The sequence below is a fragment of the Lepisma saccharinum genome, chromosome 1 (genome assembly GCF_977018435.1).
Source record: "Lepisma saccharinum chromosome 1, izLepSacc3.1, whole genome shotgun sequence".
Lineage (NCBI taxonomy): Eukaryota > Metazoa > Arthropoda > Insecta > Zygentoma > Lepismatidae > Lepisma > Lepisma saccharinum.
The window spans coordinates 46890166-46907971 of record NC_139229.1 but is presented as its reverse complement, the minus strand read 5'-3'; the positions used below and the strand labels follow the sequence as shown (position 1 = coordinate 46907971).

The window sequence follows — 17806 nt, the reverse complement described above, 5'->3', positions numbered from 1 at the left end:
TGCCGGAATAGTATCGGCTGGTATCGGTAGATGAATTCCAACCGATACTTTCCGATACCAATACCACTGGTATTGGCCGATAACGATACATCGGCATCGGCTCAGCTCTAGTCTATACCCAAGAAACGTATAAAACAAACACTTAACATGGATTCATCTCTACATCTATACGTCTTCACCCTGCGTTGGTCGAGCACAGTATCTCGTTCCGGGTGTGCAATTTTTAACATCGTTATTTATCAATAATTGTTTTGTCTTGACCTTCCTCTTTTAAACCATTATTTTGTTTTCAGTGTTAGTAAGATATTCGAGCCACTAGGGGGGGGAGGGGGGTTGTTGAAGCCCCTTGCTGTCTGAGTGCATGCACGACTATAGGCGTACCTACTGGTTACTGAAAATCCAGTCTATTGTTCCGTGCCCAACTAACGAAGAGCATAATTTTTACGGAATTTCGATTTGTATAGTTTTATAGAATCTCAATTGCTGAAAGAAAATATTTAATTGTAATAATTGAGGATCTGACGTTTTAGACCATTAATTTAGGATATTTTAAAAACCCGGTCTCTGGCACTGTGTACAACCATCGACGTAACTTTTCTAGTGCAACTCATGAAGGGTTAAAAGTGAAAAATTATTTACCTCAGTAAAAAAAATCAGTTCAAGAATACATGTTTTCATAATATTTAATTTAATAATAAGGTGTTTACCTACCTCTGCCTCCTCATCATCTTCTGATGTGTCTGAACTCCCACTGCCAATTTCCCCATACCTTGACTTTACTACAAAAATGAAAAAAAAAACATATTATATATATGTATGAGTGTGTAAAATAAGTTCAAACTAGCATCCCATCAATAAAAAAGAAAACCTAGCATTTACTTTTTGATTAGTGAACTTACATCACAAAATCTGAGTATAAAATTTAGTTTTACACATATCTTAATCTCCTACATAGCCACTCTGTACTCTGGTACAGATCTGTACAATCTGTTGTGGTATGATATTCCCGAATGCAGGCAGACAGTAGCTGCCATTTATGTTGCATAGCACGCTCATGAAAATAAAATCTAGTGTTTCTATTTGGAATGTGGGAATCTCCAAAATTCTGATCAAAGCCCCTAAATTTGCTACTCTGTTGCCTTCCCACAACAACAGTACATAGCAGTGTATGGTTGTTTAAGCAAAAACCAGCCACCACCATTGCCAAATACTTGTTGGTAGAGTAAATGGCCTCTGAGGACATCCATCCAGCATTGCATGTGACATTCATACATAAAATACAAGGTTCTACACATGCAGTTGGATTAAAGAATTCATAATGAACCAATTTCATAGAATTATGAAGTACTTTGTGATATCTCTAACAAATGAAAAAAAACTGAGTATAATGACATAGCCTGAATGGATGAAAAGTATTAATGAAAATGTGTTACGTGTGTGACACTTTAAAAATGTAGCATAGTTTGTGCATAGGTTACAAATGCTAATAATGTTTGTTGGTAAAAAATGTCAATTTAAATGCATTCACAATCATTTAAATGCATATTATGATTTTTTCACCATGCTGGCAGTTTTGTCTTACTTGCTTCAGCACTGAAGAAGACCATGTGAAAGCAACAGCATCCATGTGATTCAGCAATGAGTGGCGGAAAGCCAAAAGTTTTACCTAATACCACATAAATGTGCATGTAAAAAATGTAATTTACTGTAAAAGATTGCAAAAATGTCAAGAAATAAAGATGATTAACCAAAAGCTAAAAAAAAGGTAAAGTGCTCCCCTGTGCATAGCACCACACCATGAAGGCGTGCGTATAGGGGGTGTGGGGGTAACATCCAGCAAATAGTAAAGAGATCAGCATTTACAAAATAATGTACCATAATTTCAGATAAATTCTACATGAATTTTAACTTGACTATTATGTCATACTAAGAAAAAAACAAGAAACTGCAATACAGTGGAAGAAATGGTGACTTACATATACTGTCAAAAGGGATGGGGAGACATTTGAGCATTCATACAATTACCCAAGTCATTACACACACATAAAATATGTGGTGGTGTTCAAAAATCAGAACTGGTGCTACAATCTTCAAAGCTGTTACTTTGGAGTCAACTTCATTTTTTTAAAAAAAATGAAAAGGTGGTTGTGTGTGTTTGTGTGTGTAAAAAGAGAAAAAAGTAAGGTGCTCCCCTGTGCTTAGCACCACACCATGAAGGTGTATAGGGGGTATGGGGATAGGCCCCACACTTTGATCCAGTCGTAAGTGGGGGTGATGTGATCAGCATCATGCCCCTGACCCTGTTTACCCCCCAGGGATTCCCCCAGGTACCCATGTCATTTGATGCTGGGTGGCCACCGGAGCCACTTCCAACGTTAGAAAAGTTTACGGATTTGAACCGGCCGGAGATCGAACCCGGGACCTTTAGCATGGTAGTCAGATGTGTTACCGACTGAGCCACCGATGGACCATGTTACATGACCACCTTTTCATTTCAGAAGATGATGTTCGACTTCAAGATGGTGACAATCTTGATAGCATGATCTGGATGGTTTTACCCCTCATTCACATCAGGTTTTGAGACATTGTATTTGTTGGTATCAGTCCCTCTGTCTTTTAAAGGGGTGGTTCCAAACAATTGGCCCACCCTGTGTACAAATGTATGTAAATCTTCTAAATATATGTTGTAGCATGAAAACTTATGCAATTAGTTTTCTATAATAGTCATACATAAAAAAAGGGTAAATTGAGATAAGTCCACCGGGGCTTTACTCTTGGTGACATCTACAAACTGCCATAGTGGCATGTCGCAAAACTCAACGGATGCGAAGATACGGTCTCCACGAGTGATGACGTATCTCAAAAAGTAAGCATTTGTCGCAAGATAGAAGGGCGTAACTCGAGTTACTCGAACTACAACTTTACTATTTACGACCTCAAAACCTCAAAATCTTGAAGAAAGAAGTGGAATGCAGGACGTGGAAGGTTAAAATTAAAAGAATTCCGTATATTTTCTTTCATCGAGAAAAACCGATGTTGTCTGTATATGCTAAATTGAATGAAAGGAGTGCTGATGGAACCTAACCTAACAGGCCTAACCTAACCTAGTAGGCATACCTCGTCCCAGTGATGGTTCGTGGGGCTATCGTGAATTTTTGGGCTAACACCAATGGTTTTTGGGGCTAATGTCAATGGTTTAATAATTACTCCTAATGTCAAAAATTCAATTTTTTTTTGGTGAAAAAATTTCGTGAAATGTTTTTAATTTAGGTATTTGGTAACAGTAGTATAAGTCAGAGACGGATTTCTTAAAATTTACAGGAGAAAAGACGAGAAAGTACTTACAGAATTGTGTTCTTGAGGACTTTCTGAAGCCGGAGATATTGTTTTTTAGAATCGTGCTACGTATTTTGTCTGTAAATAAGGTATTTTTCGTCAATCATGCATCTCCGTTGTGCGATAGCTCGTGCCGCCATTACCGTCGACTACGTGAATCAAATGTTCCGTGCGTTCGGTTATGTAACCCCCTCACAGTGTAGCAACCACGCGGTAGTTTTACAAGATGACGTGTGAGCGGGTTTTTTGTTCCAATTTAAGGTAACACTCTAGTTTACGTCCTTTTCCTAAGGAATACGTGTCATATATCGTTGGAAAGCTTATTTTATAAGGAATTGAACAACGTAAATCCCAAAGGTAGGAAAAATATCCTGAAACAGTAAATCGAGAAAAACCGATATTGTCCGGATATGCGTAATTGAACATACCAAGGAATTTTTTAGATAATGAAGCACATATTTAGGGGTGAAATGAGTGCTAATGGAACCTAACCTAACAGGCCTAACCTAACCTTGTAGACATACCTCGACCCCGTGAATGGATAGTGGAGATATCGTGAAAAGAAAGTGTAAAAAGAAAAAGGTACTTACCCGAAGAGATGCCGGGTGCCGCACCACCATCGCGCACCGCGAGCGCAAAGAAGCAATCACCATGCAGATAAGGACGTAAAGTACAGTTTAGCCTCAATTTTCGCTTAAAAACCTTTTGTGAATAGTTTGTGCGGCATTTATCGGTTCATAAGTTTGGAAACACTGCACATCAGCTGACGATACTGCATATCAGCTGACGATAGACAACGTGAGTCAAGATTTGTCCGGCGAATTAGCAACGACCAATAAATGATTATAATGTTAAAAGTAACGTGTTTTCATGGAAAAAAGTTATCGCCAGCTTGAAAAATCTTCCGCTATGCATATGAGGTAAGTAGCAATGATTTTTATTTGAAAACAACCGAGTTTAATGTGTCTCCGGCTTATACTACTGTTACCAGGTATTTTTCTGTGAACAAGGTTGCAACACTGCATGCACACTCCAAATCTACAAAATACTGGCACAAAGTGCGATGAACGGGTAAGCTATCGCCATATTGTGTGTGGAAATAAGGAACAACAGTAAGTACTCGTTAATGTAAGAAGTAGACATTATTTTCGTTAGAAATTCATTATTTCACCTAAAGAAATGTTCCGCAATGCAGAATAGTACGTTAGCAATGTAAAAAATTCCGAAATAAATCATTGATAGGTGTCTCATGTATAGTAAAGTAGTACCTCGGAGCCTTAGTAGAATGCATTTAGGGAACCAAACTTAACCACGAAAGCATATATTGAACACAACCTGGTATAATTTAACAATACAGGGAATTTCTCCAATTTGTTTGAATTTTCGGTTACTTACTAATTTGGGTCTCCTAATCACGAATCTGCACTTAAAATTTGGCGCTCACGTATAAATTTGGCGCTTATTTCGGGGCAGGTGAATCCGGCCACTTTCTAACATGCCCTTAACAGGGAGTCTATAGATATAGGCGGGAAGCCGGAGCGGAGCGAAGCGGAGCGGAGGCGGGGCCGCGATAGCGGTTGGGGGCGGTAGGTCGATTACCCCAGGGGCGGAGCCCGGAACCGGCGGGAAATTCGGAAATCGAGGGTGTGGAAATAAGAACTTAATTTCGATTATTTTGCTATTTCCACGTGTGAGCGCCAAATTTTGACTACAGATTCGTGATTAGGGGGTCAAAATTAGTGAGTATGCCGAATTTCAAACAAAATGGAGAAATTCCCTGTATTGTAAAATCGCTCCCACAACCTTAAGTAATCGCTAAAACTCCGCAGTATGTGTTAAAAGATGTAGATCGAAATCGAACCATGTAAAAATTGCATTCGTAACATGATGAAATCGCAATAAAACAAAAGAAACTTGGGACAGATATTTAAACAACCTTCTGCAAGTAATTATAATGAATAAATAATTGGGTGCTCAGAAACTTGGCAGTGCAATAGCCTATATCAGTAAATCATAGTAAGCAAACACAATATACTTTACTTATATACAAAATTAACCGTGATTCATCTATGTTGCTTTTTTCATAGTTCAAAGTAACATTCTCGTGTAAAATGTTAAACGAAGTGTAATCTTTATATCTTTCGGTACTATTATAGTATGGGGGTGACACATATAAATCATATATTTCGCACTTTTTTACATTGCTAACGTACTATTTTGGAATGCGGAACATTTCCTAAGGTGAAATAATGCATTTCTAACTAAGATAATGTCTATTTCTTACATTTACGAGTACTTACTGTTACTTGGTATTTCGATTCTGTAACACATTATGGCAGGCGATAGCGTACTGTACTTTCGTTTAAATAATATTTTTAACAACATAACACAAGTACATAAAGAACTTACACTTCTCAAGTTCCTCCCTTCGTCTCCAGTTATCATATCTTGAAGCATAATTTTTATTTACAGATATTTTAACATCACAACCATCATCATCTACCTCGAACAAATGAGACATCTTGTTTTGATTTTCCCTTCAGCGTTGCCAATGCCAACCTACCGATAACGAAAAGGGTTGTTTATCTCTGAAATTATGCTAAATGCTAGGGGTGTGCGGAATCTCGAAAAATCGAGAAATTCGAAATTGTCATGTGGTTAATTCGCGATGTTTTCTGCATTTTCAATGTGTGAAACTTATCAGAAAGTGTTAGGCCGTGTCCGAAAGGTGCAAGACCGTATTTGAAGCGAGGATACTTCGAGAATGGTCTCGCAACGCGGTCTTGAAGTCCAAAAAGGATTTGTTGAAGTCGTGGACTGGTGAAAATCTTTCGAACTGCACTTCGACTGCAGCGCCAAATACGATCAGTAGATATAACCGAGGACACAGTGGCGTCGATTAGGGGGCCAGTTGCCGTCACTTTTCGCAACTTTTGCACCCTCACTATGCTAAACCTTATCTACAAAGTGAAATATACGGTCATAGAATAGTTAGGGTATAGAAGCTTACCCTACATTTAAACCTCGCTGCGCTTTGAAATTGCATTTCCATCGGTGGCTAATAGATGGCGCGGCCGTCTTCTTTTGCTGTTTCCAGCACAAATTGGGGGGAGAGCTCTTTCGGTGACAGTCACGTGGGTTTCAAACGTCCTTATTGGTCAGATCTCTTGTACCCGACGAAGCCGCGGACATTTGTGCACCCTACACCCGCGACTAGGAGAGGGGGAGAGTGGACCATGCTTCCTTATGGCCCGAGGTGGAGGGAAGAAGGGAAAGCTGCGCGGGGACTTCCCGTCCCAAGGTTTTTTTTCCTTGTGGTCGATCTATAGCTCTGGGTTGGGGTGTGCGATGCGTGTCATCCACCACAAACTCTTCCGAATCTTTTCGTGAAAGAAAACCTTACGGTTGCCTTGCCTGTCCTGTGTAATTGATAATAGCTTCTCTGAGTGCTTATTTTAAGGCGAAATTGGTAATGTAAAATGTAGGGATTTTCAACTGGCGCCTGAATTTTCAAATTCAGTTCTCAATATATATACATATATATACATACACACACACACACACACACACACACACACACACACACACACACACATATATATATATATATATATATATATATATATATATATATATATATATATTTCAAGTTCTCTTATGTAAATTTTCATTTTTAAAATATGGAGTGCAGCCATGGACGTCCACAGTATTTCTCTAGGGAGGGGCAAGGAAGGTAGTTTTTTCCAGGGGGTATGGCAAACAAAGCACATTTTCCCCAATAATAGTGTTGTTCCCTCAAAAAATATTGTTTAAATTTGAATTTATCATATTCATGCAATAATTAACACATATTACTGTGGCTGAAATGAAATTATATGTGAAAAATAGATAATTTTTTGTTGACTTTCATTTTCCAGGAAGGGGACACGGCCCCCCTTGCCCCCCTTCCGGACGGTCATGAGTGCAGCATGAATTTTCTGCAACACGTATATCGTTAAATCAGAATAACAAACGTGCCATATAATTCTTGAAAGTTACTTGAAAGTAAGACTTAGACTATATTCCTAACAATAAACTCCATGATTTCAAGTGTATCGCCATTATTTCCATTTATCTGTCGTGGCGAAATTTGAAACATTTAACAATTTTTCTAAGGCACCCTTCTGTTTTTGAAGTTCTTAAAAAATAAGATCTACTATTGACGACAGGCTATGAACAAACAATACCTCTAGTTTCTTCGATCACTATGAATTAAAAATTCACCATACTTCTAAAACTTGTAAGAGTTTGTCTTTATTTTCGAAGAGTGTCAGTAATGTAAATTCACCTCGTATGTGAAGTGAGTTGACCATATGTTCGGGGTCAGTTGACAATATTTGTAGTTCTACCCTTGATATGGTTTGGAATATTTTATTACAAACAATACACTCCCTTTAAAATTACAGATTACAAAAATGTTATCTCATGAACAGCATAATATGTAAAATAAATGTTTCAAACTAAAGAAAAAAAGATTACAGTTGCAAGAATATACTTATTTTTTTTACCCATTGTTTATTATTTTTATTTTTGCATCACAAAAGCAAATGCAATAGGCTGTCCTATAATTGTAATATACTATATTATTACAAACAATGTGAGCTATTTTTAATGAAACAATTATTTGAAAAACAATTTTCGCAATAGGCCTAGAGTAGGCTAAATAATTGCCTTCGCAATGAGTCGTCAGTCACAGTTTTTACAAAAAGAGATTTTTCCTCTTCAATTTGTTTTTCGTGATTTTGTTTATGTATCAACAGCAGTGGCGGCGATTAGGGGAGCAGTTGCCCTCCCCCCACTTTTTGCCACTTTTACCCTAGCACTATACCAAACCTTACATACCATGGGAAAGTAAACTGCTCTTGCCCTCCCCTCCCCCACTTTTTGCACCTTGCCTCCCTAGTTTTGGAACACAATCACACACTGATCAACAGTTTGCACATAACCTTTGCAATGTAAAATATAATTAGTATATATAGCCTACATGCGTGTGTGTTAAACATATGCATTATACATTATAATGATGTTATTTATTGTCAAACAGATAATACGTACAATCAGGGATAAACATCTTTGGGGCAACAAGCTGCGGACCGAAAACTTAAAAGTAGAAGTTTACATTTTTCATTATAAAACTTCCATTGGGGCATTATTAGCCTCTATAAATTGTATCAGTATATTTCGAAGTAGGTCTAACAAGCATAAAAAAATAATATTTATGACGACGTTCAAAATCTAAAATTTTCTGTTCGTTAGTTCCTCATTCGAGTTTTGACAATTGCATGAGTGTTAGCGATGCTCCCTCATTGGTTTCATCGTTATATCTATTCTTTTCGCTGCAAATATTCGAGAGGGAGAAATACGATGTTAAGAAATCAAATAGTACACAACTACCTAATTTTGAAATGCTAAGAATTCGAAATATTAAAATTGGGCTCCCAGCCCAGATAGTCTAGCGATAAAACGGTTATTTTGATATCGAGGTGTCCCGGTTTCGATCCCCTGTGGAGGTAACATTTCGTGAAGTGGTTCGGAAACCACTAGAAGTTTTAGCTCTGGTCCCGATTAGCCTCTAATAATAATAATCCGTGACTCGACAGCCCTAGGCCTATCTCCCGACTGCAAGTCTCCCTCCCACAATCCTACCCTAGAGGTCTGGAGTTTATCAACCGGTAATAGGGTGACGTGGGGTCAGCACGTCGAATCCCCAGCCTTATAGGAGATTTCCGAGACCGGATTACGCTACTCACTCGTAGCTCCCCAATTTCCTCGCGATGGTGGGTTGCCATTGGTCCTATACACAGGCCGAGAACCCAGGCGGACTCGAACCTATGCCGTCCCGCAGTCGGAGTTCAAAGCACAGCGACTTAGGCTGCACGGCCACGGAGGAGGACCTCTGTGCATATAGTGGACCGTAATACAAATCAAATCAACTGATCATTGCAATACGGTGCGAAAATCATGAGATGGATTTGATTTGGTGTTTTAAGTCCACTTTGTGCACAGTAAGGCTAATCGGGACTGGACCTCCAGTTTAAAGTGGGATCCGAACCACTTGTGGCTCTACCGGGTATCGAACCCGGGACCCCTTGATTACAAGGCGACGACACAACCACTGCGCCATCAGGGAGGCCCAGGTGCGAAAATCAATATGCTTGGGCAATTATCTTTGCTCGCAGTTACATGTTAATTAATTATCATTTGTAAGGTTAGAAAACAACTTCTGCAGTACCGTCAGAGTGGACAAATTAGATTCTGTGTAAGAAAATTAATTTTTGAAGCACATCTAAAACTACTGATTCAATTTTGATTAGTATTTATATGCATAATATATTCTGAAATAAAATTGTTAGCTTCGAAATCGAATACTATGAGCCCTGTATCCCTGGTACAGTATCCGGGGTCAGGGACGGCGCTGCAGAGACCCTATTGTCCTTGAATATTTTTTTTTGATTGATTTGGCTACGTCAACACTTGAGTTATTTGCACCCATCACATTATACGTGGCCCAGCCCCCTACTGTAACTAAACTCAGCACGTGTCTCTGCCAGGCCTTGGGTTCTGGCTACGGGACGCACGCTGATTTGATTGAGTTGGTATTTAAGTCCACTTTATGCTGTAAGTCTAATCGGGACTGCACCTACAGTTCTGGCTTGATATCAAGATAAAATCGCCACAAATCAAAAAAATATTTTTGAGCAACCAAATTGTACTATCTTTTAGGCATTCGTTAGCACAGGAAAGCACACTACGTATTTATTTTAATAAGCACACAAATATTAATAAACATATTAATGAGTTTATTGTGGTTATTCTGGCTTGATATCGATAAAATCGCCACAAATGAAAAAAATATTTTTGAGCAACTAAATTGTACTGCGTTTTAGACATTCGTTAGCACACGAAAGCACACTATTTATTTTAATAAGCACATTATGTATTTCGAAACTAATAATCTTTTGCAAAATTACAAGCTCACTCTAAGCTTTAAAATTAATTTGAAATATCAACTTACAAAAATAATGTACATGTTGATTTTTATTACTATTGATCATTTTAACAGTTCGTAGAAAACAATATTTGTATGGAAAAATTTAATACGAAATTATTACTTTGTAAAATTTATAAGTAGTTGTTCAATTTTTCAATATCATGTAGTATGTGATACATTATATATACATCAAATTGGGTGTCTGTCATGAAGATGTCTAGTGAGAGTACAGTCTCGCAGCACACACAATACTGTATATATAGCTAACAAAGGTGTTAACATCGAGGATATGTTGTCCCTTAATTATTGCATAGGTTTTAGATAATATTTTAATTAATGGAATAGAAATGGTTTTATTCTTTGTAATGTATTGTTTGAAAATTATCCAATGATCTTTATCTATTGTAATGTATTTTCAAGGTAGCCTATTTGCTTTATTTTTGTATTATATGAGTTGAACATTATCTATGTGTCAGTAGCGTATGCTGGTTCTAACGAGTGGGTAATCTCCGACCCTTGATCCTCAAACTCCAAAAGTTTCCGTGCAATTTATGTCAGGATCCATATTGGATTTAGGAATACTGTGTCGGAATGTTTGTCTTATTGCTACGACCACAATCAATTAATTCTCGTTATTGCAGTTTAATATACGTGTAGAATTTCAAATAATAAAAAAGACAGTATTATAAAGCTATAAAAAAACAACCTGTAAAATATAAAATGAAAGACGTGCACTAGTGAAATAAAAACCCGCAATATTAATTTAAGTGCAAAATTCAACTTACTCCAGGACCCGATTATTTGTGCTGTACCACATCCAAAGCATGCTGTTTGTCCAGTTGCACGTCAATACGTGTCTGTGCGAAAGATTGCAGCTTAGCAAAGGAAGTTATGTGACTTTTGGATTTTTCATGTTTGGCACAAGCGTTGCAAAGATTACAGTATCCGCCACGCGTCCATACATTCTTTTCAGCCCCGAAAAGTAAGCACGGCCAACAAAAAAGCAAAGCTTATTAACACTTACACTTCCTGTCAACCATGGTGTTTTGTCATAATTTGCTTGCGAAAATGCCTCACATATTCCCGATTTTTGTCTTTCTGTGTAGAAATAAGTTCAAGTGTCACGAGCCGGAAATAAAATGCTGTGTAATCAAAAACGCCAGCAGTCCCCGGGTGACGAGAGGTCGCCGGGAGAGTCTTTGTCGAGGGAGCGAAGCGCGAGGTGTGTTGCGAGTGACAGTGTTAAGTCGGTCCATTTAAAAGGTTTGGGCGAACCCACTGAGGACACCTTCGATGGACCGATAGAGCGCCACGTCGTGACTCAACCGAGGAACCGCGAAGGAAATCAGGTACAGTGGTGACACTTTGGGTTTTATCATTGTCAGTGTTTAGATATCTTGTTGGCTCGTGCGTGATCTCCCCCCTCCCCCTCACTTGTGCGGTTCTATTAAATATTGGTAAAGATCAATGAGAGTAATTTATTCCATTCCTCATACACACATCCTCTTGCAGCCAAGCAGTTTAAGCCGCGAACGGCCTAAACGTAACATGGTGGAGGCGCCGGGCAAATTTTTCCCGTCGTTACTCTCCACATTTTTCCAAACACGCATCAGTTCTTACACAACTCCTGAAGAAGGAGAGAAAATTTCGTTGGACAGAAGCACAAAACGAGGCATTCAATGCATTAAAGCATTCACTAATCACGAGTCCAGTATTAGCCAGATACGATCCCTCTCTTCCTATTCACATATACACGGACAGTAGCAAAATAGCTCTAGGGGCTGTCATTGCTCACGAAGACCCCCAAGGAAATGTTAAGCCGATTACATATGCAAACAGGATACTAAATGATAAAGAAAGAGAACAAGATATAAACATGTTAGAACTCTCTGGCATAATTTTTGCTTTAAAAGCGTTCCGACACTACATCCTTTTCAAAAGATTTATATTACACACCGATTCCAAATGTATTCAAAATTTACGACAATCAACTATCCTCAAAGGCCGCCTTTGGTGTTTTTCACAATTTCTGTCCGACTACGATTTCGTCATTCAACATCTAAAGGGAACAGACAACAGTGCCTGAGGGCCTTCATCATTTGGAATTCCAGTGCAAATTACTTGGTTAGGATAATGAAGTTTCCCGCAGACGGGGAAGGGGCATTTTGCCACATTTTACAACTAAGCCAGAGTGCCAACAATTTTCATGTCATTCTTGTTTGAGACAGTAGTGTGTGCAAATGCGTAGAATCGGAGTTATATGAAGAAATTAAATATCTAGGGAACGAAGAAAATTTCGTAAATTTGAATCGGGATTCCGAAAGGCTAGAAGAAAAGGGAAAAAGATATATGTTTTAAAAAGTCAGAGGGTGTCTTCAAAAAACTGTTACTACCTTTAATAAGGTTTCAGACTTCGCCACGACTGATAAATTAAAATAATGGCGATGCACTTCAAACCATGGTTGATTTGATTCATTTGTTTCTTTAAATTTTACTTTGCGTTTTGTGCCTCTTGGCTAATTTGCGAAGATGGGGATGAGGGATAGAATTATGAAATTGATGAATGGACATTTACAAACAACCATGCCCGAGCGGGATTCGAACGCGGGACCCTTGGCGTCGCAGCGCGATGTGCTATTCACTTTTTTTTTTTAAAGGAATACCCCTAATCGGCAGTATCCCCCGTCATTCACACATTTTTCACAATCTTTTACACATGTCAAGTTTCACTGTATTCACATTGGTTCTCATTATTCGGACAAACACAAACATCCAAGCCCGAGCGGGATTCGAACCCGGGACCCCTAGCATTGCAGCGCGATGAGATAACCACCTTTATTATTATTTTTTTAAAGGAATATCCCTAAGCGGTAGTTTTCGCTGTTTTCACTTTTATTCACTGTGTTTCATTTCTCATTTTAGCTCAATTTTCATTTCTTATCATCTGGACAGACACAAATACCCATGCCTTACCCGGGACTCGAACCAGGAAACCCTGGTGTTGCAGCGCGCTCTGCTAACCACTCGGCCACGAAGGTCAACCCACTCGGCCACAGGGTCCGGCACATGAAACCATGATATGGTCGAAGTCTTACTTTCAATTGATTGATTGATTTGGTGTTTTAAGTTCATTTTATGCACTGTAAGGCTAATCGGGACAGGACCTACAGTTTAAAGTGGGATCCGAACCACTATGTTCCTCCACCGGGTATCGAACCCCGAACCCCTTGATTACAAGGCGACGTTACCATTGCGCCATCGGGGAGGCCTCTTTCAAGTAAATTTGAAGAATTTATTGGTATGGTTGTTATTCTGATTTAATGATACACGATGTAGAAAAAACACACACTGTACTCGTTATTTCAACAAGCGAAAATGATATATTTTTTTAAAAAAAATAGTTTTTTGAGAACTGAATTTGAAAATTCAGGCGCTAGTTGAAAATGCCTACATTTTACATTCCCAATTTCGCCTTCAAATAAACACTCAAAGAATCTGTTAACAATTGCATAGGAAAGGCAACCTTACTTTCGGGTAAAAGATTCCGAAGAACTTTGCGGTGGCGGAAACGCATCACCCATCCCATCTCTTCACCCCACCCCTAACAGCGGTGTTTGGAAGGGAACCAGCGAAAAAGAAAGCCCTTGCCATTGGTAACAGCCTTGCTGGGATACAAGAGATCTGACCAATAAGGACGTTTGAAACCCACGTGACTGTCACCGAAAGAGCTCTCCCCCAATTTGTGCTGGAAACAGCAAAAGAAGACGGCCGCGCCATCTATTAGCCACCGATGGAAATGCAATTTCAAAGCGCAGCGAGGTTTAAATGTAAGGTAAGCTTCTATACCCTAACTATTCTATGATACGGTCTTTGCCCCTCTGGTTTTGGAACCTGATCGCCGCCACTGCTTTCCACGTTTTAAACACTTGTTTTTCACCACAGAATTCACATAGCACTTGGAAATGTACTTATACATACATTTCCACACATTAGAAGAACTAGAACAAACAACTTGCTGGCTTTCTACATCCGGGATTGCAAACAAATGAACAACAAGTCCATTTGTCACGTGACCGAGCCTGCAACCTTGGTGTGCTCTGCACTGTGGTCTTGATATCTCGTGAACTTGACGCTTTCGAACTGTACTAGGTGACGTCACTTCCGTCAAGACCATACTCCAAGTATGTGCTTTCTACCTTTCGGACAGAGCCTAGTTTTTATTCCAAAAAAAAAACAAAAAATAATCAGTTAAGGAAAAATTGTGGGTAGAATTCGAGATTTTTACAGTGTCCTGAAATTTCCAACATTCCCGTCCCGAAAATTTCTCGACATCGGGAAATTGCAAATTTTTCCCGTCCCGAACTGCCCGAACGTCGGGATTGAAAGAAAAATTCCGTCCCGACCACAAAAGCTGCCTATTTACGCTTATGACTATCCAAAGCGAGGAGATTTGTACACGACAGATGTGATTGGCGTTAATGAAAATCCTTATTTTTACCCGTGTATTAAATGTTTGACATATTAATTGAACAAAATATTATTTTATAAATTGAATCCTACGAATCTCATGTATAAATATACATATGATACCAAAGATAATTAAAGAGCTTGTTGAGTACAACTTGATTATGATATTTTCCTTCGAATCAATTTCTAGCCCATATTTTTCTCTTAATTCTTTTAATTTTAATTCTTAATAATATCAGCTGTAACTTTTCTCTTACGACATTCTTCAAGTCGCCCCTCCATCCTTTTAGCAAGGCATTTTCACCCAAACACTGCTTCAGTTTTGAAGTTGTGTTCCTGCAACCGCAGTTGTGCTGCAACGAACTGTACCAGTCTTACTTGAAATATGAAAATTAACGGAAATTGCTGTGATTGAAACGAAATTATGTCTATGAAATATATATTTTTAGGCTGATATTCATTTTCCGGGGTCATCGGCTCAGTGCTCCCTCTCTCGGGACGCCCATGATCGAAGATACTGAAAATGCCGAATTGTATTCCTAGTATGTATTTCACGGTAATGGACGTACTTCTGGTTTAAAGTGTTTAGAAGATATAAATTTCATTTATTAATTTTTCAATTAATTTCATATTTTCATTTCAAGATAGTCATTGATTCTTTTTAAAAAGCATATGATTCGGTTAAGAAAGATAAATTATATAATATATTAGTCGAATTATATATATAGAACTTGCTCAAGATAGGGAAAGATGTAAGGCCTGTGTTGCTGCAGCCATGAACCTTCGGGTTTAAGAAGGCTAGAGAGTTAGTTAGTTAATTAGTCGAATTTGGAATACCTAAAAAGCTTGTTTATATGATAAAAGTATGCAATATTGAAACAGTAAAATTCGTGTGGGTGTTATAAACTAAATGTATGTTTACAGGCCGAAAGTTCGACAGCAGTTACGTCATCATCATCAAGACTTACCCCACCCCACTACTATAAGTACAACCACAGAGCACAACAGTGCTATTTGCGATTAAAATTATCCGATATGCCATCTCAAAGCAACGGAAAGGTGTTCGAAAGAGTAACGTCTACTGTTCAGTTTTCGCTCCAAATAGTTTTGTGGGTCAGGACAAGTGAAAAGTTTACATGTGTTTCGACCCCGTGGAATCAACAGAATGAAATTTCTAAATAAATAAGGGAAAACAGAAATGTTTGACAGAATATTGGCATGGACTGATAACATTGAAATGCGGTAAGGAAATTACGATTGTTCACTTTATTTTCCGAAATATGATTCTATTACCATGAAAGTAAAGTTTTAATTGTTCTTTATGAATAAAACATTTTTTTCGAAAACAATGTTTTATCCTAGACCTTTTCGGTGGTATCTATTATGTATGAAATTTGGAATAGATGCAAGTCAATTAAGTGCGAAGATGAAAATAGTTTGAGAACTAATTAATGTATGAAATTTGGAATAGATGCAAGTCAGTTAAGTGCGAAGATGAAAATAGTTTGAGAACTAATTAATGTCTTTATTCATAACGGTAACCAGAAAAAGAAATTCGACATGCTAATGTTGCTGTTTAATTCAGTAAGTCCTTTTTCAGTGAAGATAGTCTCGATGAAATTGTGAATTCTATTATTATTATTATTATTATTATTATTATTATTATTATTATTATTATTATTATTATTATTATTGTGTTATTATTAATCCAGCCTGCCTCTTTGGGGGAAGAACTTCAAGGCATGTTTACATCTTTCTCCTGCCCAATCTTTGCAAATACAGGTGAATTGCTTTATTTTCAAATCATTTCTGAGAGCCCCAGTTACAACCTGAGATGCAGATGAAACAGCACACCACCAGTGTGAATACATTACTTTCGTCTGCGTTTTCGTGTTATTTTTGCCTATTATAATTAAATGCTTCGTTCTCAGCACAGCTTCACCTTCGTTAAAGTCCCTGGAATTCACATCGCATTCGTAATATTTAAAAATATCGCGTAATTTAAACGTTTCTTCCACACCAGCCATGACAACACGCTGCATTACGTACTACTACTGAATGTATACATTTAAACAAAGATTTATCCTACATAGAGCGGCCATATTGGAAGCGACACTAGCGCTCAGGTGGTAATTTTAAACGCGAATAGTATGTTTAGTGATTTTTAGTGTGTGTCTAGAGATAAACGAGTTCACCGGTCGTGCCAAGGTTGCTAAAGCCAGCGTGGAGAAATAAGTACTAAGTAATATATAATAAAGACACTGGAATATCTGGTAATATATTCTATTGATTGCTTGATTGAGTTGGCGTTTTAAGTCCACTTTATGCACAGTAAGGCTAACTGGGACTGGACCTACAGTTTAAAGTGGGATCCCAACCACTATGAGCCTCCACCGAGTATCGAACCCGGGACCCCTGATTTCAAGGCGACGACGCTACCACTGCGCCATCAGAGAGGCACTAGCTAATATATTTTAATTTACATAGGTTACCATATTATTGTTATTTCTTTCTTCGATTCTTCTTGCATATCGATGGAGTTAAATTCTAGTTATATTTTTATGTATAAAAATCTAGCGTGCTGAATACTGTAGGGAAAAGTTATAGGTCTCGATTTCTATAGAGCCCCTTAATCGGCTCTGCAGGGGGCACAAAACTAGTCTTGACCTCACTGCTCTTTTCAAGTATGTTGAAATTGAAAGTATGTTGAAACAAAAAGTAATTTTGTTGTTAATAATGGAGACGAAGTTCAATTATTTAGCATCCGAACAGAATAACGAAGTAAAAAAATTAGTTAAATCGAAAGAAAAATCGTGTAAAATTCAGGAATCAGTTTGTTTTCATATTCTACGATTTAAACCAAAGAGCAAATTGTTTATCAGCTTTCAAAATTCTAAAAATAAGAGGGTTTCTTTGTGAGAGGTCAGCAACATAAACACTGTGACTAAAAATTCTCCCTCACTTTCAAAGCTT

General features: G+C 38.1%; 1 protein-coding gene across 1 annotated transcript in view; it reads right to left on the bottom strand.

Moving 5' to 3' along the window:
- The window catches only part of LOC145994875 (protein KRI1 homolog), a 69593-nt gene extending 63443 nt beyond the window's left edge, over window positions 1-6150 (bottom strand). Inside the window, exons 1-2 of the mRNA XM_083131306.1 lie at window positions 5746-6150; window positions 712-779 (exon numbers count right to left, since the gene is read on the bottom strand). Of these exons, the coding sequence (XP_082987432.1) occupies window positions 712-779; window positions 5746-5857 (180 nt within the window). The 5' untranslated portion in view covers window positions 5858-6150. The remainder of the gene's footprint in view (window positions 1-711; window positions 780-5745) is intronic.
- Between the last annotated feature and the right edge of the window lie 11656 nt (window positions 6151-17806).